This window comes from Eucyclogobius newberryi, unplaced genomic scaffold (assembly GCF_026437365.1).
Source record: "Eucyclogobius newberryi isolate DKJ021-1_F unplaced genomic scaffold, fEucNew1.0.hap1 SCAF_17, whole genome shotgun sequence".
In the NCBI taxonomy this organism is placed as follows: domain Eukaryota; kingdom Metazoa; phylum Chordata; class Actinopteri; order Gobiiformes; family Gobiidae; genus Eucyclogobius; species Eucyclogobius newberryi.
Window position 1 is genome coordinate 20,890,844 of NW_027315801.1, and position 20,620 is coordinate 20,911,463.

General features: G+C 43.4%; 4 protein-coding genes across 5 annotated transcripts in view; 3 read left to right on the top strand and 1 right to left on the bottom strand.

Moving 5' to 3' along the window:
- Window positions 1-22: 22 nt before the first annotated feature.
- Window positions 23-2,832, top strand: naa80 (N-alpha-acetyltransferase 80, NatH catalytic subunit). Its single transcript, XM_072448539.1, has 2 exons — window positions 23-150; window positions 846-2,832. Coding segments are annotated over exons 1-2 (873 nt in total). The 5' UTR covers window positions 23-148; the 3' UTR covers window positions 1,717-2,832.
- A 139-nt stretch (window positions 2,833-2,971) lies between these two features.
- LOC140362433 (uncharacterized) lies at window positions 2,972-6,905 on the bottom strand. Its single transcript, XM_072448540.1, has 4 exons — window positions 6,699-6,905; window positions 5,324-5,469; window positions 3,850-4,062; window positions 2,972-3,221 (listed from the first exon to the last, which is right to left on the bottom strand). Exons 2-4 carry the CDS (start codon window positions 5,457-5,459, stop codon window positions 3,085-3,087), a joined length of 486 nt encoding a protein of 161 aa, XP_072304641.1. The 5' UTR covers window positions 5,460-5,469; window positions 6,699-6,905; the 3' UTR covers window positions 2,972-3,084.
- Window positions 6,906-7,342: 437 nt separating this feature from the next.
- Window positions 7,343-15,769, top strand: amt (aminomethyltransferase). Its single transcript, XM_072449378.1, has 9 exons — window positions 7,343-7,496; window positions 10,485-10,652; window positions 11,119-11,199; window positions 11,269-11,400; window positions 14,264-14,342; window positions 14,420-14,562; window positions 14,681-14,861; window positions 15,344-15,499; window positions 15,579-15,769. The coding sequence occupies exons 1-9, from the start codon at window positions 7,395-7,397 to the stop codon at window positions 15,749-15,751; spliced, it is 1,215 nt and encodes a 404-aa protein (XP_072305479.1). The 5' UTR covers window positions 7,343-7,394; the 3' UTR covers window positions 15,752-15,769.
- Window positions 15,770-17,267: 1,498 nt separating this feature from the next.
- ifrd2 (interferon-related developmental regulator 2) overlaps window positions 17,268-20,620 on the top strand; it is a 13,568-nt gene continuing 10,215 nt past the window's right edge. Inside the window, exons 1-2 of one of the 2 annotated variants that reach the window (XM_072449380.1) lie at window positions 17,268-17,567; window positions 19,823-19,864. In XM_072449380.1, the coding sequence (XP_072305481.1) occupies window positions 17,525-17,567; window positions 19,823-19,864 (85 nt within the window). In that variant the 5' untranslated portion in view covers window positions 17,268-17,524. The remainder of the gene's footprint in view (window positions 17,568-19,822; window positions 19,865-20,620) is intronic. The other variant, XM_072449381.1, reaches the window with a different exon arrangement.

Genomic DNA, 20,620 nt, shown 5'->3' on the forward strand with positions numbered 1-20,620 from the left:
GCCTCACACATGCGCCTGTCACTTCGCTGTTTACTTCACAGAGACACGTTTATGCACCTTTTCTGCACTTTTTTAGAGATCTACGCGCGTAACATAGCGTCAACTCAAACTAGGAAACAAAGAGGAACCCCGGGATCCATGTGGAATAATGTGAGTCACAGGAAAACACAAGAGGACTGTTTGTTTTTTGGAAGTAGAGTTGTAAAAAGAGCCGTGGAGTCCATTCAGGAGAAAGTAGAGCCCGGGCGAAAGCGGTGAACCCGGGGTAGACACATGTTTTCTGGCTGAAGTTAGCTATAATGTGAGGAGATGTGGGAAACGCAGTGAAAATGTTGAGAAAAGGGATCCTGGTAAAGACGTTTTAACTGCCATTGGAATGTCATTTTCAATCTGATGGGAATTGAGCAGCAATATTTGGACTCTCCTGCTCTCTGATTGGTCCTGCCCAACAGGAACTTGCCCAACCCTTATTTAGAAGTCACAGTTACAGTTTGGGTCGTCAAGGCCTATTGAGGTCTGGCCACCTCCACCGCAGAGCTGTCAAGTGTCTCAGAATTTGACTGGTTTGATTCTGCCTAGGTCTTATGAGGCCGTTGTACACTGATGGGAGGTTGTGTCTGAAACCACCATTTTATTTAAAGAAACATGTGGCTTTTCACTAAAGATGCACATCCCATTGTTTACCTGAATTTGAGTGCCAAAGAGTAACAAAACACTAAACCCTGGACTGGAGGTTTAATCCCTGATATCCACGATGTACACTGCAATTGTGTCCTTGAGCAAGACACTTCACTTTGCTGGTTTGAATGTGTTAAAAGTGATTCATTCATTCATTTTTCCTGCAGGACGGAACCTTCTGCAGCGTCTACCCAGCCTCGGCCCGAGCTCCGCGCCGTCCCCATCCACCACCGGCCGGACCTGCTCGTGCCGTGTGCAGATTTGGTGAATTTGGAGTGGAAGCGCAGTAGAGCCGCTCGCGTCCACAGTCTACAGAAATCCAGCTCAGAATTCCCCGTCTGCCTCGTCCTCCTCCAGGGCCAGGACCGGTCCGAAAAGCTTCTCGGACACTCGCGATTGTCCCGCGTGGTGGGCAAGAGCGGCAGCCTGTTTGTCGAGTCGGTCATCGTGTCCAGAGCGGAACGAGGTAAAGGCTACGGCAGAGCGTTGATGCAAGAAACGGAACGATATGCCAAGACTAGAGGATGTAAACGGCTTTATTTAACCACTCACGATAAGCAGCATTTTTACACACACATTGGGTTTGTCCTGTCCACGCCGGTGCAAAACGCCGGCGCTATGACCTCGTTCGTTCCGATGGAGATGCTCTTGAAATTTTCACGATCGCCAAGCCAACCAGCAAACGCAACAGGAAACTTGTCGAACTCGAATTCTGACCACGCAATATGTCAAAATATACCTCCTCCACCTGCCCTACCGAGTCTGCCCTCTTGTCCTGTTCCCCCTCCGCCTCCACTTCCTGTTTCAAATGTCCTGCCCCCACCTCCACTTCCTTCTTCAAATGTCCCGCCCCCACCTCCACTTCCTGTTTCACATGCCCCGCCCCTACCTCCACTTCCTGCTTCTGCACCAAAGCCGCCATCTTGCCCTGTACCGCCCCCCGCTGTGTCACACAAGCGTGTGGTACAAACTCTGACTGAAACGCCTTACAGAGACGCCAAAGGTTTGCCCATCTTCTGGATGCACAAAGACATTTGATAATCACTGTTTAATAATTACAATGACTTTAGTCTTAAGAACCTGCCAGTAGTGTAATGATGTTTACACTTGATCCTGTTTGACTCTAAATTGCCTCACACCAGATTGATCTGTGCCTCACTCTTCTTCACATGGATTCTCAAGAGTTTGTGAACTCACAAAAGTTCCTCTTTGAGTGTTTCACTTTTATACACAATATTCCACAATCTACAGATGTTTCATGAGCTTACAAAGACCAGCTTTGCACAATGTGACTGTCACTTTCTCGTCTCTGTGGCGATGCTCTGCCTGGATTGGTACACACTGTGGCAGTAAACGTATCTATCTTGCACTGAAACCGTGGACGTGAAAACACTTGCATCCTCAGAAGAAGCTCAACCCTCTACACATCTGACCTGTCATATAGTCCAGACAAAGCAATAACGTTGCTGTGGAGACAAGTAGCACTTCTAGAAAAGTTACGCACTGTACCTTTTAATGGTTTATTTATGTGGCTCCCGTTAGCTGCGATCAGATAATTGTGCTCCTTCTGTTTCTTTCACCCACAAATATAATACATTATTATTATCGTTACATTACATGAGATGTATTGGATGAAAGAGTCACATTTTCATGCAAAAAGTGCAAAGTTAAATTTCAGTGCACATTTACATGTAAAATTTTAGAGATGACACTTAAGATATTTTAGATAATTGCTTATTTTTAATCTGACAAATGTCTGCTGGAGTGTGGTTCTAAATGTGCTTTGGTTGTTGCTCTGCTCATTAAATGACCATGAGTTGCATTTCCTGTATTATGCATTTGCAAATAATTACACTACCGTAATTATATCTACAGTCTACAGTTGTCATATTCCAATATAATATTTTAACTATTTTCTCCCTAAACATTGTATTGAAGACAACTTTAGACTTTTATTTCACATATATTTAGGCTTTGATCTACCAACTACATTTTGAGATCCAACTCATCTTTTTAAAACCATGTGATGAATGGAAAAGCAGAATAAAGAACCAAGCAGCTTTGTGATTGTAGAGCGATGTTCTCCATCCTAAACTTGAAAACTGACTCTGAAAGTGCCTTATTTAAACACTGTGAACCGTTTACAAATATGCAATAAAGGAAATTATTGGAATATATTTGTCCTATTACTTTTGTTTTTTTAAATAAACAATTTCTACATGTTGACAATGCGTCAAACCAGAGAGCAGCTTTATTTACAAAAACACACACGCAGCATTTGGAATTCCACAGTTCAATTTCTGTTCTGTCAATAAACGAGACAAACGTTAAGTTTTAGAGACGACACATTTCCTCTCCAAACCCATTGAGAAGAAGACGACATGTAAGTCAGGACGGTCAGGACGGTCAGGACGTGGCGGTCAGGGCTGTGAGGTTGTGTCTCAGAGTTTGCAGTTCCTGGATCAGTAAAGTCAGCTCTGCCGCCGCCACCTTCTTTTCTCTCACTGCCTCTGTCAGCGTGTGGATAGCGCCGCCCTGCTGGACTGTGGACACCAAATATACATGTATTATAAAGCTTTTCATGTCCTTTTCCCACACATTGACAAACCCAGGGGCCTACATGTCTATGTGCTTCTCTCTCCCATCAAAGAGGACACAATATGACACTTGTGGCTTTAATTGGCTTTTAAACATGTCGCTTTGGGCTTCAGAATTTACATGTTTGGGGACAAAAACACCTTAAAAACACCTTCATGATGAGATATTTGGGTGTTGGAGCGCACTTTGGTGTCAGCAGTGTCCAATGAACAAGGAGAAAATGAATTAAAAAAGCCCCTGGGCAACGTGACTCCTTGTGAACTCCATTTGACCTCAGAACAAGTCCGGTGATCTATTTAAAAACTGCACAGAAGTCCTACAGACGTCTCCCTGTAACGCATCAATATGAGAACACGGCCTCGTCAACAACAAATGAAAGTGAAAAAGAAAGTGTGAATAAAGCAAAATACTACTTCAGGTGTGAATACATATTTTTTTTTATAATATGTGCCCTTTAAAATATGAACCGTAAATGTAATAAGAGTCATCTCCACGGCAGCAGCAAAACCGTCAGCCGCCTCAGACGCTCCATCTCCGCATGGAACAAAGCGGCAGACAATACAACAAACGCACCTAAGAAGTAGAAAATGAGCAGCACAGTGAGCAGCAGCAGCGTGACGATGGCACAGCCCAGCGCGTAGGCCCGGGACGACGAGGGCGTGAACATGTCCTGGAGCCGCCTCTCCCACGAGCTGACCGGGCCGGACGTTTGATTGACAGCCAAGGCGTCGAAGTAGGGCAGGTTTCCATTCAGAGACGGGGCGTGGGCGGGACGAGGAGGCCTCACTGTGATAGAGGATAGAAACACATCAGGCCACAAAAGAAGCATTCCCTTTTCCACTGGGGTTTGTGCCGTTTGTGGGGTGTATATATAGTGTTTAATTATATATAGTATTTTATGTTTAATGTTGGGTTTATGTTTAGTTAAAGGTTTTGTGTCCCTGAATATGTTATCAGCCACACCATTCACATCTATTCTCTTTCAAATGTTTTGGTATTTTTATCCTTTACTCTGGCTGTAACATGTGTTTTCATCATTTATAGTATATTTTTATTATTGAGTATATGTATATATTGCATAAATGAACAGGACCGTGACTATATATCGTTTTGAAATATATTGTCACATGGTTTTTGGTACCACTTTGTAATAAATAAACCTTAATTTCCCCTAACAAAGCATAAACAAAGACTTAATTAATAAACAGCATATAGTTTATGGAGCATGATTCAGGTTTTGTAACTTCTTAATTAAGGTTAGGGTTTGGATGGGGATTAAGGAAGTTAGTTCAGTGATTATTAACCCGGAATCATTCTTAATAAACTATTTGTTCATTTATAAATTAAGTTTTTGGTTGTGTCGTGTCTCATGGGACCTGTTTAAAAACAACAAGCTGCATTCACAGTTATAGTGACGACATGAAATAGTAAAACGAAATAAATGATCTGCCAAACACGATAACATAATCAAAGTAAAACATCTTGCCTTTCACGTGCTTTTATCTTCCTTTCGTACATCTGCACTTTTACAAATGACTGATTTATATCACTGATTGTTTATCACGTTTGGAAACTTGACTCGTGCATTAATGTCATTGTTTTAAAGAATGTATTGCAGTTCCTAACAATATTGCGCCATAATTCATATAGTGAATTAGTCATATATCTTTCAGTTTTTGAAGGTGAAGCATTGCAATAATTGTCTATCACAATATATCGAAATCACAGTGTATTTTTTTTATCGGGCCCTATTGTAATTGTATTGTATTGACAAAAGCGTATCATCCGAGCCCTTTAAATGAGTGTATGTTGTATTTTTTTTTGTATTTTAAGCAAGTACATGTTACACTTTTACCCAGAACTGCCAAGTAAATAAAAAAAAAATAATAATTAAATAGATTTGTCTTTTTCTGTTAATTCAAGACAAACTCAATTCACATGTACAGATAAAGACAAAAGACAAGACAGGACTAAACAAAAGAAACACTGGGTAGTATTCAAATAGACTTTTCATTCAAAATAAAGCTCTAACCTCCGTTGGGTGTACCTTTGTGGCTGTGGTCTTGATGGGTGCGGTGCAGGTCGTTGATGGAGTCCACAGAATGCAGCTCTATCTCCGTCAGGTCTCTCTCGCTCACTCTGTAGAACTGAGGAGTCGTCTGGGAAGAGGGAGGCCGGGACATCGCCGCTGGACTAAACACAAGACGAGAAGAACGTTCACGAATGTCCACAGTGAACCCGGGGGTTGGGATGGGGGTAATAATAAAATAGTAAAAAAGAGCTGGTGATTAAGTACAGTATATTACAGTATATAATCTGAGAGTCTTCAATCTGTGGAAATTAGTGTTTTTTTGTGTGTTTCGGTTATTCTACAGCCAGATTTCTCTATTTTGGCCTAAGAAACAACAATAAATTACTGCTTTACTGTTGACAAGTCTGAAAGTAGTCAACAACTGGTACAACTGGGACATGTCTTGTATAAAACCGGGACAAATCAATGGTGTTGGGTACTGGGGAACATACAGTAGGTACCAGGGAATATAGGGCCGACTCCCTTTTATCACTGGTCACATAAAAATCCAGACTTTCTGAGATGAAAAGCACATGAATGCAACAAGTCGGAATCTCCCTCTTTCCTGACCGCCAGGAACACAGGACAATTTAAACTTTTTCAGCACCAAAACATTGTGCGACAGTGCAAAAAACATTTAAAACATCAGTTCGACGTATATTTGATAAAACAGGATGAATGTGCAACGCTGGACGGTGTTAGAAATAAAGCAGAGTTGACACATTTTCTTGATCTTGTTCATGATCATGATGGTAAATTAGGAGCGTGCCTCAGGGCGGACTGACGAGGACGCTTAATATTTTTGAAGGAGTCACTGTTACACACATGCTGGATTTGGACGTTGAATTGAAGCCAAGAGAACACAGAGTACGACATGAAGGACACACAAACAGAGGGATGAAACTGTTCGTGGCTTTTCATTTTTGAATCATTGAGTGAAAGAATAGCACCGTTCTGAAACACAGAAAGTTTTAGTTCAAGACCAATTATACCCCATTATACAAATATTTTTTGGGGAACAGTTGGTACTTCAGATTGATTTCGCAAAATTTTTTGGGATTTATAATATTCCTTTTTTATTGTTGGTGGGAGTTTCATCAAGTCTAAGCTGAATTCTGTTTTAAGAACATTCTCACATTTTTACAATATTAAACCAAATCAAAATTTAGTTGTAAAGTCCCATTTGAGTGAGAAAAACATTGGAGGGCAAGAGTCCTTTACAGAAGACTAAACGCTGTCTTATCAGTTCTATTATTAGTATGTGTCCTGTATTCGTTTACCGTTTACTCTGCGGCCAGAGAACAACCCTTCATCACGACGGAGAATGAATGGACATGTGACTGACACTCACCGCAAACAGAAGTCAAGGCTTCCACACTTCTTCCAAAACTAAAGAATTTCAGTATGAATTTGTGCTCAGCGATTCCACAAAAATGTCCCGAGAATTCAGAGGGAAAAGTGATGGATTTAGTTCTCGAAGTGGATAAGTAAAGCACTTGTAAAGCAGTGAAGCGTGTTGTTTTGCCGGGGTCTGAAAGCAACTGGTGTTCCTGGACCCTCTGCTGGAGACGCGACTGAAATAGCAGAGTGCATGGGATATTATTAGAGACAAGGCCCAAGCATGAGTCAGTAAAGAGAGAGAGGAAGGCAAAAAGAGGATAGTGCTGGGAAATCAATGCGGGAATGTCTCCACAGGAGCGAAATCATGGGGAAAATGTATGAATCAATGTATTTAATTGTTTGTTTATTTAGTTTTGCATTCATATTATGCTATTTATGTATTTACTTTGCATGTATGGCAGCCTAAAGCCATTGCCAACACATTATTTTTTCTCTTTTCCTTTTTATTACTCTTCGAACTGTAAAAGTGTGACTGTGTCTTTAAATGAGTCCCGGCCTCTCTCCAGACTCCATTTCCCAGAATCCCCCGGGGCGGGCCGCTCATGTGTTTGTGAGCAAAGCGGCAGCAGTAACGGGAGGAGTGACCCAGACCGCGGTCTACGTCCAACAGCAACCGCGCGAGACACGTCCAGCTGCTGCACGCGACATGTGGGCCCGGAGTGCACGCGGGACACGGGGCCTGGTGCTCGCGCTGCGGGGGTCGTCCCTCCAGACACGTCCCCGGAGAGAGGCGTCATCTGCGGCCGAGGTGAGCGCACTCTCGCCCCGGGTCACTGCCCCGGGGATGAGCGGGGGGAATGCGGAGGAGTCGAATGAGGCAAAAAGTCAAATAAATAAATAAAAACAAAAGTATTTTATTTCAAATGCTTTTTTTCTACCTGCAAAGTGTCAAAGTCAACTCCAAAACACTGTCACTTTGGGTTTGCACTTTTTGCATGTGCAGAAACTGCAGCATTAACTTAAAACACTTAAGTCTTTGCATTGACTCCGGATGCACAATGTGGTGGGACTACTTCATCTCTACATGTGCCCCGGGGCAGACTAGCAAAGGTGTGGCAGCCAAACCGTGCCAATGCCCCAATCACACAGCCACACACGTTCACATGGGTGATAAAGCACAGTTTATGGTCGTGGAATGGAACAGTTTTGTCCTTTCAAATCAGTAATCCTGTGAATTTTGTGAATGTTTTTTGTTTTGTCGGTTCAAAATGTGGATTCGACACGTGCCAGAGTTGGGCTACAAATGGTCCATGTTCATTTTTATCCTTCTGTAACAATAACTCCACAACATTTGCATAATCTGATGGTTTTCTGCAGATTGAAATTGTCGTGTTATTTGATTATTCACACTTAAACAGGTCAGCGTAGCATCTGTCCTTCTTCTACATCACTGATTTAATTAAAAACCGCAAGTTCATTCATTCGTTTTGTGTACATTTTTCATCGTTTAATTCCAGTCTGATGTAGAGATTACATGCAAATCCGCAGATCGTCATGTAATCGTTTAAAAATGTGTAATTATATGGACTTTTGCCGTTCCTCCTTGGACTGCGGTCTCCTTTTACACGCTGACTTTGGACTTCCCATGATGCACTGGCCTTTATTCCTGCGATAAGCCCCTCTCCCTCAGGTTGAAAGGTCAAAGTTGAGCTGTACATTTGTCAGAAGGTACGATATAAAGGCTGATTTACTACAGTCACTGATACGGTTAACGTTGTTATCTCGGCGGTTCAAAAAAAAATACCCGTAACGTAATAATTCATTACGAACGCTGTCAATAATTTCTCCTGAACAAGTCGGACAAATGGAGTGACGCCACAGAAACGAGCTGAGCATTTGCACTTCCACAATAGCAACGGGCACATCCCTATTTCAGTTACAACAGCGTCTTGATTATGACTAATCTTCCTCAGAATCGGAAATTTAAAAAAAAAGAAAGGTTTATTGATATTGTCAGTGAATAAAAACAAGATTCACAAACTAGGAACAACATTATAATAGATAGTGTACAAATATACATATACAAATAAGTTTAATAGTTTTCCGGAGTATAAGTCACTCCAGCCAAAAAATGCATAATAGAGAAGAAATAAACAGATATAAGTCGCACTGGAGTAGAAGTCGTATTCTTTGGGAACATTTATTTGATAAGATCCAAGAACAGACATTTAATCTTGAAATGTAATTTAAAATAATAACAGATCAGAGAACATGGTGAATAGGTGTACGTATGCTAACGCTAACACCTTCAGCTACATGACGCACAGACAACGAACTGTGGTAAGTGTCTGGTATGTTAACGTAACATATTAACAGTTATTCAGATAACTATAGCATAAAGAACATGCTAACACGTTTACCAAAGTATCAGTTTTACCCCAAATCACTAAATCTATTGAATTCTTCTTCCTCTGTGTCACTTCTAAACAAACTCCACAAACTCCGGAGGTCGAGGAAGTGCAGATTCTTCTTCTGCGTCGCTTAGAGCCTAGAGCGCCCTCTTGTGGTTGTCAGTGTGAAAATAACAAATAATATCTCATGTAAGTCGCTCTGGAGTATAAGTCGCACCCTGGCCAAAACTATGAAAAAAGATGCAACTAAGTCCAGATAATATGGTAGATTAATGCATCCTTGTGTTCCGTTTGATACTCACACTGTTTGTAATGTCGGGAAGGGAATTCGAAACAAAATATTAAGAGTTCACATGCTAAGTGCTAACTAACCGATGAGCCATAATAGCGGCCATCTTGCGAGTGGAACAGCAACAGCGTTTGAATAGGAAATAATGTAAAAACAGGGTGATAACAGATGGATAATAGATTAAAGGGTTTGAATTAATGGTGTTTTTTATTTCAAAACGGTTTCAATTTACAACAATTTAAATAACTTGGCTCTTTATGAAGTTTCAGAGTCGTTAGCCCTTAGCAAGCTGTCATACTTATAATTTGTCTTGTATATCTTTTAATATGTTACTCACGTTTGCATTGATTTGATTGTACTTATTCAACTATAAAAGCTGCGGCTGCCTCTACAGTGCAGACAACGTGGAGGAAATAACCCTTTGAAGCACTTTTATATCTCAGTTATTTGGAGTACTAGTCGCACAAGGCATTTTTAAAGGAAACAGTTTTATTTCAACACTTCTCCACAATATCCCAATAAATATCGACATGAATATCGCGCTAGTATCATTTCGTGAGAGTCACGTATTGGCCGTACTGTCACTACCGCTAATATCTTAACTGTATATCTAACCCTTTTATCTAGATTATAAGGATTTAAATGGGCAAAACGTGAGAAACATGAGAAGGTATGGGGTAAATTAGCTGAAATATCTGTATTTTTGGCGGTATTTACATGTAAAAAGGCAGGTTAAACTCATGATTGTTTATACATAAATACATAGTTTGCTAGTACTTTTCCCCCGCATCAATACCTTTGCAATTGTAGTTTTTTTGACTGCCGTTTGGGTCAAATGCATAAAGATACATGGTGGTTTTTAATGTTTTTTCCACATCCCCTTTAGTCGACGAATCGATCGGCAGAACTACTACTATTTAATACTTAGTGAACTATTTCTACAGAGAACTATTATTTACTACCACACTTGACAACTGCAGTAACGGCTGTAGCATTATTTAGTGACGTCTAGTGCTGCGTTTAACATCGTCCCACATTGCGATCCCTGCCACACTGTCCCGCCCCTCTTAACCTCAGCGCACTTGTCGTCCTCCAGGTGGCGCCGAGGAAGACCCCCCTGTTTGAGTTCCACCGGGCGAGCAGGGGGAAGATGGTGGAGTTTGCGGGCTGGAGCATGCCTGTGCAGTACACGGACAGTCACATCAGCTCGCACATGCACACCCGGCAGCGCTGCTCGCTCTTCGACGTCAGCCACATGCTCCAGGTAAACAAACCAAGGCTTTTTACAAACGCACTGTGGTTTTATAGTGTTTATATGCACCGGGAAACAAAAATGACAACTAAAAACTAAACAAAACACAATTTTTTTTGTCTCTTTCATTCATACAGTGCAAAAAAATATGTTACTTGCTGTAAGAATTAAAGCTGTAATATTTCAGCAAGCAAATTGATTAAAATAAAAGTAATCATTTCACAACACAGGTGTGAAATGCTTTTTACTGCAAAAAAACAAACCAAAAACTGTAAATCCTCATTGTGATTAAGCCTGATTCATAACTTGGCCTTGAAATGTAGATAAAACAAAATGGGATTAAATATACATGTATTCTTTTAGCTGGCACCGTAGTTTCTCACATTCCCAGATTGGGGATAAAAACATTAAACTGAAAAACCTTTTCATTTCACTTACATTTACGTTATAATGAAGTTTAATTGTTTTTTGTCCAAAGACCAAAGTCCACGGCAAAGACCGAGTGAAGTTCATGGAGTCTCTGGTGGTGGCGGACATCGCTGAACTCAAAGATAACCAGGTCTGAGATACACCTCACTGTGGTGCATCATTCAGTGGAGAAGGAGAAGTTAAACTATGGTTCTTCCAGGGAACTCTGTCTCTCTTCACCAACGATAAAGGCGGGATCATGGATGACCTCATAGTGACCAAAACAGACCAGAGTTACCTGTATGTGGTGTCAAATGCAGGCTGCTCCGACAAGGACTCTGCTCACATGAAGGTAACGCACTGTACGTCTCCTTTAACGCCGCGCACGGTACGTCCCCTTTAACGCCACGCTCTGTACGTCCCCTTTAACGCCACGCTCTCTACGTCCCGTTTTGGAATTTCCCCATGTGGGACAATAAAGGATTATCTTATCTTTAACGCCACGCACTGTACGTCCCGTTTAACGCCACGCACTGTACGTCCCCTTTAACGCCACGCACTCTACGTCCCCTTTAACGCCACGCTCTCTACGTCCCCTTTAACGCCACGCACTGTACGTCCCCTTTAACGTCACGCTCTTTACGTCCCCTTTAACGCCACGCACTCTACGTCCCCTTTAACGCCACGCTCTCTACGTCCCGTTTAACGCCACGCACTGTACGTCCCCTTTAACGCCACGCACTCTACGTCCCCTTTAACGCCACGCTCTCTACGTCCCGTTTAACGCCACGCACTGTACGTCCCCTTTAACGCCACGCTCTGTACGTCCCCTTTAACGCCACGCACTGTACGTCCCCTTTAACGCCACGCTCTGTACGTCCCCTTTAACGCCACGCACTCTACGTCCCCTTTAACGCCACGCTCTCTACGTCCCGTTTAACGCCACGCACTGTACGTCCCCTTTAACGCCACGCACTCTACGTCCCCTTTAACGCCACGCTCTCTACGTCCCCTTTAACGCCACGCTCTCTACGTCCCCTTTAACGCCACGCTCTACGTCCCGTTTAACGCCACGCTCTGTACGTCCCCTTTAACGCCACGCACTCTACGTCCCCTTTAACGCCACGCTCTCTACGTCCCCTTTAACGCCACGCACTGTACGTCCCCTTTAACGCCACGCTCTTTACGTCCCCTTTAACGCCACGCTCTTTACGTCCCCTTTAACGCCACGCACTCTACGTCCCCTTTAACGCCACGCACTGTACGTCCCCTTTAACGCCACGCTCTCTACGTCCCCTTTAACGCCACGCACGGTACGTCCCCTTTAACGCCACGCACGGTACGTCCCCTTTAACGCCACGCACTGTACGTCCCCTTTAACGCCACGCTCTCTACGTCCCCTTTAACGCCACGCACTGTACGTCCCCTTTAACGCCACGCTCTTTACGTCCCCTTTAACGCCACGCACTCTACGTCCCCTTTAACGCCACGCTCTCTACGTCCTGTTTAACGCCACGCACTGTACGTCCCCTTTAACGCCACGCTCTGTACGTCCCCTTTAACGCCACGCACTCTACGTCCCCTTTAACGCCACGCTCTCTACGTCCCCTTTAACGCCACGCTCTCTACGTCCCCTTTAACGCCACGCTCTACGTCCCGTTTAACGCCACGCTCTCTACGTCCCCTTTAACGCCACGCTCTCTACGTCCCCTTTAACGCCACGCACTGTACGTCCCCTTTAACGCCACGCTCTTTACGTCCCCTTTAACGCCACGCTCTTTACGTCCCCTTTAACGCCACGCACTCTACGTCCCCTTTAACGCCACGCACTGTACGTCCCCTTTAACGCCACGCACTGTACGTCCCCTTTAACCCCACGCTCTCTACGTCCCCTTTAACGCCACGCACTCTACGTCCCCTTTAACGCCACGCACTGTACGTCCCCTTTAACCCCACGCTCTCTACGTCCCCTTTAACGCCACGCACGGTACGTCCCCTTTAACGCCACGCACGGTACGTCCCCTTTAACGCCACGCACTGTATGTCCCCTTTAACGCCACGCACTCTACGTCCCCTTTAACGCCACGCACTGTACGTCCCCTTTAACGCCACGCAATCTACGTCCCCTTTAACGCCACGCACTCTACGTCCCCTTTAACGCCACGCACTCTACGTCCCCTTTAACGCCACGCACTGTACGTCCCCTTTAACGCCACGCACTCTATGTCCCCTTTAACGCCACGCACTGTACGTCCCCTTTAACGCCACGCACTGTACGTCCCCTTTAACGCCACGCACTGTACGTCCCCTTTAACGCCACGCACTGTACGTCCCCTTTAACGCCACGCACTGTACGTCCCCTTTAACGCCATGCACTGTATGTCCCCTTTAACGCCACGCACTGTACGTCCCCTTTAACGCCACGCAATCTACGTCCCCTTTAACGCCACGCACGGTACGTCCCCTTTAACGCCACGCACGGTACGTCCCCTTTAACCCCACGCTCTCTACGTCCCCTTTAACGCCACGCACGGTACGTCCCCTTTAACGCCACGCACGGTACGTCCCCTTTAACGCCACGCACTGTATGTCCCCTTTAACGCCACGCACTCTACGTCCCCTTTAACGCCACGCACTGTACGTCCCCTTTAACGCCACGCAATCTACGTCCCCTTTAACGCCACGCACTCTACGTCCCCTTTAACGCCACGCACTCTACGTCCCCTTTAACGCCACGCACTCTACGTCCCCTTTAACGCCACGCACTCTATGTCCCCTTTAACGCCACGCACTCTATGTCCCCTTTAACGCCACGCACTGTACGTCCCCTTTAACGCCACGCACTGTACGTCCCCTTTAACGCCACGCACTGTACGTCCCCTTTAACGCCACGCACTGTACGTCCCCTTTAACGCCACGCACTGTACGTCCCCTTTAACACCATGCACTGTATGTTAAAGGGGACGGATCATCCGAAATCAACTGTGAATCGGTGTTTCCTCATCATTATTTTACTCGAAGTTGTATTTTGAGTTAATCCTGTATTTTCCTGCAACTGAGGCTCGTGTGCTTTGAAAATTCTTGTTTCACCTACCCTCTATTCCCGCCCACATCCCCGTTCTAGAGATCTAGATGCTTTTCAAAATCCAAACATGTAAATGACAATGTCTCCTTTAAAGACAATTGGTCAACATTCGACTTATTTTGTGTTGCAGGCCAAACTCTCAGAGTTTAAAGCTGCAGGTTTCGATGTGGATCTAGAGTTTTTAGATGATGCGCTGATCGCTGTACAAGGTTTGTATAGATTTATTGACTCTTTTTAAGTGTTCCACAGTGTTTCCCGCTGCCATGGTAACCGTCTGTGTGTCCAGGCCCGTCCATGAGCTGCGTGCTTCAAGAGGGACTGAAGCAGGAGCTAAAGAATCTCCCCTTCATGTTCTCAGCCCTGACCTCTGTGTTTGGAGTCCCCTGTAGAGTCACCCGCTGTGGGTACACGGGGGAGGATGGAGTGGAGGTCAGCTACTACTACTACTACACATACTTCTGCTATTATTAATGCTGCTATGATTACTGCTAGTACTAGTGCTTATACTACTAGAGAAGACAGAGTGGGTGACGTGTGGTTGTTCCAGATCTCGGTGCCCAGCGCCCGCGTGGTGGAGCTCACCGAGAGACTGCTATCCAACCCTGAGGTGAAGTTAGCCGGGCTCGGAGCCAGGGACAGTCTGCGGCTGGAGGCAGGACTCTGTCTCTATGGCAACGACATCGACGAGACCACCACACCTGTAGAGGCCACACTGGTCTGGACCATCGGTAATAATAATGACATGTCATGACCAATGGAGGGCGCTCTTGTCTGCTCGTTTGATGATCGCACATGTTTTATGATTGCACATTGTGAACTGGATCCTCTCCTTCATGGTATTTCACGGTAGCACTGGATTTTTGTTTTATTGTTATACGTATTTGTTTTTTCCGACACAAAAAATAAAAAATTACAAGTGCAGAGCGGTGGGCGGGGATAGGGGGTGAGCTAAACCAGAACTTTTCAGAGCACTCACACTTCAAATGCGCAACAATATAATGCAACCTGAGTAAGCAAAGGGAGAATCAATGTAGTATAATACAAGTCATACAATTTCACCAGAAGATTTGGATAATGCAGTCTACAAAATCAAAATGTAGCAAAAGCGTCTACATAAAATGCATCCTTTAGAAGAAAAGTGGAAGAACAGTGTTTCAACATCACTCAGCCTCACTTCAGTCTCACCGCGCTGGCTTGTTTTTCTCGGCAGGGAAGCGGCGCCGTCAGACCAGAGACTTCCCCGGAGCAGACGTCATTGTCCCTCAGATTAAGAACAAAACTCAGAGGAAGAGGGTGGGCTTGATCTCCACCGGCCCCCCGGTCCGACAGCACACGCCCATACTCAGCGCCGAGGGCAACGTCATAGGTAAAAGAACACACCGTGATGTAGATACGTGGCGCGTGTCGGTCGCAGTCCTCCACACTCACCGTGAACAATGCCCTAGGTGAGGTGACGAGCGGCTGCCCCTCGCCCTGCCTGAAGAAGAACGTCGCCATGGGTTACGTGGACGCGGCCTTCTCCAAGAACGGGACCCTGGTCCAGGTGGAAGTGCGGAAGAAGGCGGTGCCGGCCACGGTCAGCAAAATGCCCTTCGTGCCAACAAACTACTACACCTAAAACGGAGCAGACGTTCGACAGCCAGGGCAAAGAAAGTCTTATCATTTTTGTACTTTTGAGATGTTTTTACTGCGGTTTTTATGTTTTTAACGTTTCCAACTGGTGCTTAGGTCGTCAGGGCGAGCCACGACGAGGGTGAAAGGCCCGCACTGTGACGAGATCGTTTACACGTTTGAGCTCGGCACTTGTGGAGGATATTAACCACTGAATTTAAGCTCAAAATCAGCCGTTCAGATAAGATTTTTACAACGTAACAAATGCAAAGGTGATATTTTATTTGATGCATTTTTAACTCCACGAAAATTAAAACTTCTCACGTCGATTTCTGAAGTGCGTTTGAGGAGAGCGAGCTGAGCGAAATGCATCGATAGAAATGATTCTCGCACACTGTCAAGTTTATTAGGACATAAACGACATCGCTGAATTGCTGGACAGTTGAGTACGTGGGAATATTTTCTATTGATATGTTTAAACTCTACTTTGTCATGGGCAAAATATACTCAGGTTATCAAAGGGAGACCAAAACACCGTAATTCCAAATATTTCAAAATCATCAGCAACAAAACATATATATTTACACATTAACATTTTGTCTTAATTGTGATTTAATTCCATAATGTCTCGAGATATTTTGTATTTGAAAATGTAATGTTTTCATGCACTAACTTCTTACTAATTATGAACTAATTTGAAACTACTTATATTTAAAGGACATTTCTGAAGTTTCTTTTATTTGCTACGGTACAAATTATATTGTGTGCAATTTCAACCTCTAAGAAGATAAAGAACTTTGTAGTTTTTAAAATATTTTAATAAAAAACAAATCAAATGAACCCATCTTCCTTGATTCATTTTTTGGTTGACTCCCAAAAATGCAAAATAGTCAGACGTAAACAACTGTGTAACTCAAATGCACACGTAGACCTTCTATGAATTATATTGTCGAGTACTTTTGTCAGTTTCCCCTTTTTTAATGAACCATTTCATAGTTTACACACAGTACATGGTCTTCATCTTCTACATCACACAAAGAAATCTGCTCTTGAAAAATATCTCTTTAATTAGTTACTAAATTGTGGCCTCAGATTTGATTATTTTAATGTCTAAATGTGACCTATGTTTTCTCATGCACAACATAATTACATACACACAAAATATATTTATATAAAACACAATATATATTTTATTCCATCAGCAGTCCCTCATTATCACGCTTTTGTCGCCATGGATCTATTATATATCTGGTCAGTTATTGACAGTGGCAGTTTTCTGGTCCAACACTAGATGGCGCCGTCCGCACAGCCGCAAAACAAACGAAGAAGCGTGTTGTGAGCAGAAGAAGATGGTTCGCTCCGAGACCGCAGCGTGTTTCAAACTCCGTCCAAAACACTGCCAGAAAACCTCGTTATCTCAGCCCGGAATCAGATACAGACTTCCCGGGGACAACCACAGATAAAACCGCGCTGCGCCGGTGGAATCGACCAGTTTTGAACTCAACGGGAAGCTCACATTTGAGGATAATCCCACGAGGGGCGCGTTGTACAAGAGTTTCGGAGTTAGCCGCGCGCTAGCCACAGTCCGCGCTACAGCCGGGACACGCGTGGATTTGCGCACACTTTCATCACTTTATCCCGGACAAATCCGCGTCGAAATCACGGAGACCAAGTGGCCACTCGTCGCCGTCACCTTCTCGGCAGCTGTCAGCCCGCGTAGGACTAAAACAGACTCTTAAAAGGGTGTATTTTTGGACAGCCTTCATCCACAAGTGACGAGATGCCGCGGAGTAAAAAGGGCAAGCGTGGTTCGGGGAAGCCTGGTAAGCATATCTAAAAATAACATTGTCAAACACGCATGGAGCTAAAACTTCACTTGAAAGCTCTGAAAATAACACATGAATCGTCGACAAGGCAAAATGAGTCTGTGTGGAACGGTTTGCGTGTTTTGATCTTTACATAAAGTTGTTTTATTGACAAAAAAACACAACTCGTCGTAAACATTGACCAAAAAAAAAAACATGATTGCAAAGCTCATGCAACATATTAAAAGTGCACGATTGTTGGGGTTAAATATGCACGTTATGTTATTTTTTTTTTTTGCAAAGGGGTCACGCGTTATGACCTCGCCCTGACCCCGCGCCAGGTTTGACTCGGGACATTTGCGGCAGGTTTTGTGAGGCTCTCGTGAAGTGGCTGGTGGGGTTTGACAGCCGTCCACATGGCACTGTCTCGGGGCCGCGTGCTGGGCGAGGGCTCGGTGCGCACACGTGGATCACGGAGAGGACACTTTTACGCACAGCGCTCACGCGGGGATAAAAACCGCGCGCGCGTCGAGTGTGCGCGCGCGTCGACGTCGGGTTTAAAGTGCATACGACGGTTTCTCCCGTGTTTGTGTTTATGACTTGGTTTGGTGGTGGGGTAGTTCCCGGGGTACATGTTTGTCAGAGTCGGTTAAGTTGCAATTTGTGGAGAAACGTTGTAAATTAACAGTTGAAATTGACATAAAGTAGAGTCGAGTACTGAAACTGAATTGACTGACTGTGATGTCATCATTGAGCGACGTCCCATTGGCTATGCAGGGCTTTTTCTGACAGTTTAAACAATCATTTAACAAAATAAAGGTGTTGTTGGGTATTATTATTTGCCAAATCATAACTACTGTGTCATTTTTAACATAATTTGTCCCGTGTTTAAAATACAGTTGCTAGGTAACGTGGAATTTCTGCTTCTCTTGTCTTTTCATGGGAAGTTCTCACTACGTTTCAGGCAAATGTGTATTCTAACTTATCATATGCACTTTAATACAAAGAAGTGTGCTGTAATGTGTTTGGGAAGAAACGGAAAAACCTTCATTGGTGAAGTTTTAAGGCCGTCTTAAATTCTCCACAGATTATGATTAAATCTCCCCTGGATCCGCTTTCACACGTCAGATATATTAGAACCATGAGAGTTTGTCCCAGTGTTGCAACAATGCAAATTTCATAGAAATGTGCCCTCAAAATCAAGATCAAGATAATAAAATACAACACTGTGCAAGTAGAAGCTACAAAACTAGTATTATGTACAATCATTTATATTGTTTTTTTTTTTCCACCGCTTTTGATTAAGTTGCTTTTTTCAGAAATATTATGTTCTAATTGCATTATGGTAAATGGCAAAAGAACACTTGAAACTATATGTGAAACCTTTGATGGGCCAGATCTTTATGAATAGATTAAAGACTATTCAAATAGAAGATAAACTGATCAACTCGTCAAAAAGTTCACTTCTTTGTCTTACAAGCCTCATGAGAATTATGTTTTCATGGCATTCTTATCTTCAACAGATTACCATTCACAAAATTTAAATTGGTGTGAAATCGGGTCGGGCAATTAGTTGAATTGGAATTTAAATGGTGAAGAATGATGCTTGGGGTTTTTTAATTGAGGTTGACTTCATCATTCGGTTAAAGCCTCGTGCTTTGGAGAAGAAATATGTCCTTGTGTAAAATGGCACTGGTTAAAATGTTTTCTTTCAGTATTTGTGTTCATGAAATCAATACTGAAAGCCATTTTTATCCACCCAAAACATCAGCCCTATGATCGATTATTTTTAAAATGTGCATTGAATGGATCTGTAAACTGGCTTTGACTTGAAATGACCGTGTGATATTTTTAACCCCGTCGACGCCTTTTGCCACGTCTGTGACGAATGTTTTAGATTGTGTTCACTTTGGACTCAATGACCTTTTTCATTTTTATCTGGAGCAGTAAGAATAATTCCAGTGTTTCTGGTGGAGGGTCTGCCACCTGCTTGTCTCCATGGAGATGTTATTGATTTGACAGAAATGCAAAGAAATGCAGAACCTTTGATATATTGTTTTTTATGAATGCTTCTCTGTGCAAATTGCAGTTAGTGGCGAGTAATGAAAAGATTATATTAGAGCTTATTTTAACTGTTTAACTATTACAAGCAACAATGTAACGTGATGATCTCTCTCTTCATCAACCGTCCCATTCTTTTCCTCCTTTACCTCTGCTCTTCTGCTCTCGCTCTGCACTGTCTCTCTCTCCGGTTCATTCATTCACATTTTCAGGCTGTCTTCGTCAGGATGTTCTCCAACTGCAGCTTTGTAAAGGTAAACCCAGATTCACAGGATTCTCGCTTGAAATTATGCTGTGGACCGTCAACTCACAGAAAATATTAACTCCTGATTTCAAATAATATGGCTAATTTCACTGCAACAATTGAACATTAAGAGTAGTATTTTTTGCACTCAACGGCTGCCGCAAAGTCACTGCTCTAGTAGCTGTTTAGTATCTTCTGCTGACAAGTTGAACACAAGGGAAAAGATGACAGGTAACCACGGCAAATCCATTTGTTTACCAATACAAAAAATGAATCGCTGACATTCTTCATCAGCCGACTAGAACCTAATGTACACAACGCTACACTGGTGTCATGTGTGAGTGGGTTTGACTGCTGCCGGCGCTCTGTGTGGGAAGTGTTATGTACCAACTGACATCACTAACTGACATGACAGGGCCTTTTAAAGTCCACAAAACTGCCCTGTTGAATGTATAGTATATTTATGTTCTTCTCATTATTGATGGTTTGAGTTCTATGTAGGACTTGGTTCTACTTTAAGACAAGAGAAGTGCATTGTAGAAGTAGAAAATTACTTAAGTGATAGAGCTCCTCCTGCAGCTCCCTTGTAAAAATGCACTGTCAGAGAACAGACCTGAAAGCATTTTATTTATTTTATTTTAAATACACAAATTAATAAATAGGTTAAAATAAAAAGAAGTCATGGTTTCTCAGGATAGTTGTCTTTTCCACCCAGAGACTACAGGGGGCGATGAAGCACACTTCAAACGCCCTAAAAATACGCATT

Excerpts from the sequence above, each read along its gene's own strand:
- LOC140362433 (XM_072448540.1), bottom strand. The coding sequence starts at position 5,459 with ATGTCCCGGCCTCCCTCTTCCCAGACGACTCCTCAGTTCTACAGAGTG. Across the intron at positions 4,063-5,323 it reads TCAAGACCACAGCCACAAAG|TGAGGCCTCCTCGTCCCGCC; the intron begins GTACACCCAACG and ends CCTCTATCACAG. Across the intron at positions 3,222-3,849 it reads GCTCATTTTCTACTTCTTAG|TCCAGCAGGGCGGCGCTATC; the intron begins GTGCGTTTGTTG and ends TGGTGTCCACAG.
- amt (XM_072449378.1), top strand. The coding sequence starts at position 7,395 with ATGTGGGCCCGGAGTGCACGCGGGACACGGGGCCTGGTGCTCGCGCTG. Across the intron at positions 7,497-10,484 it reads AGGCGTCATCTGCGGCCGAG|GTGGCGCCGAGGAAGACCCC; the intron begins GTGAGCGCACTC and ends GTCGTCCTCCAG. Across the intron at positions 14,862-15,343 it reads CACACTGGTCTGGACCATCG|GGAAGCGGCGCCGTCAGACC; the intron begins GTAATAATAATG and ends TTTTCTCGGCAG.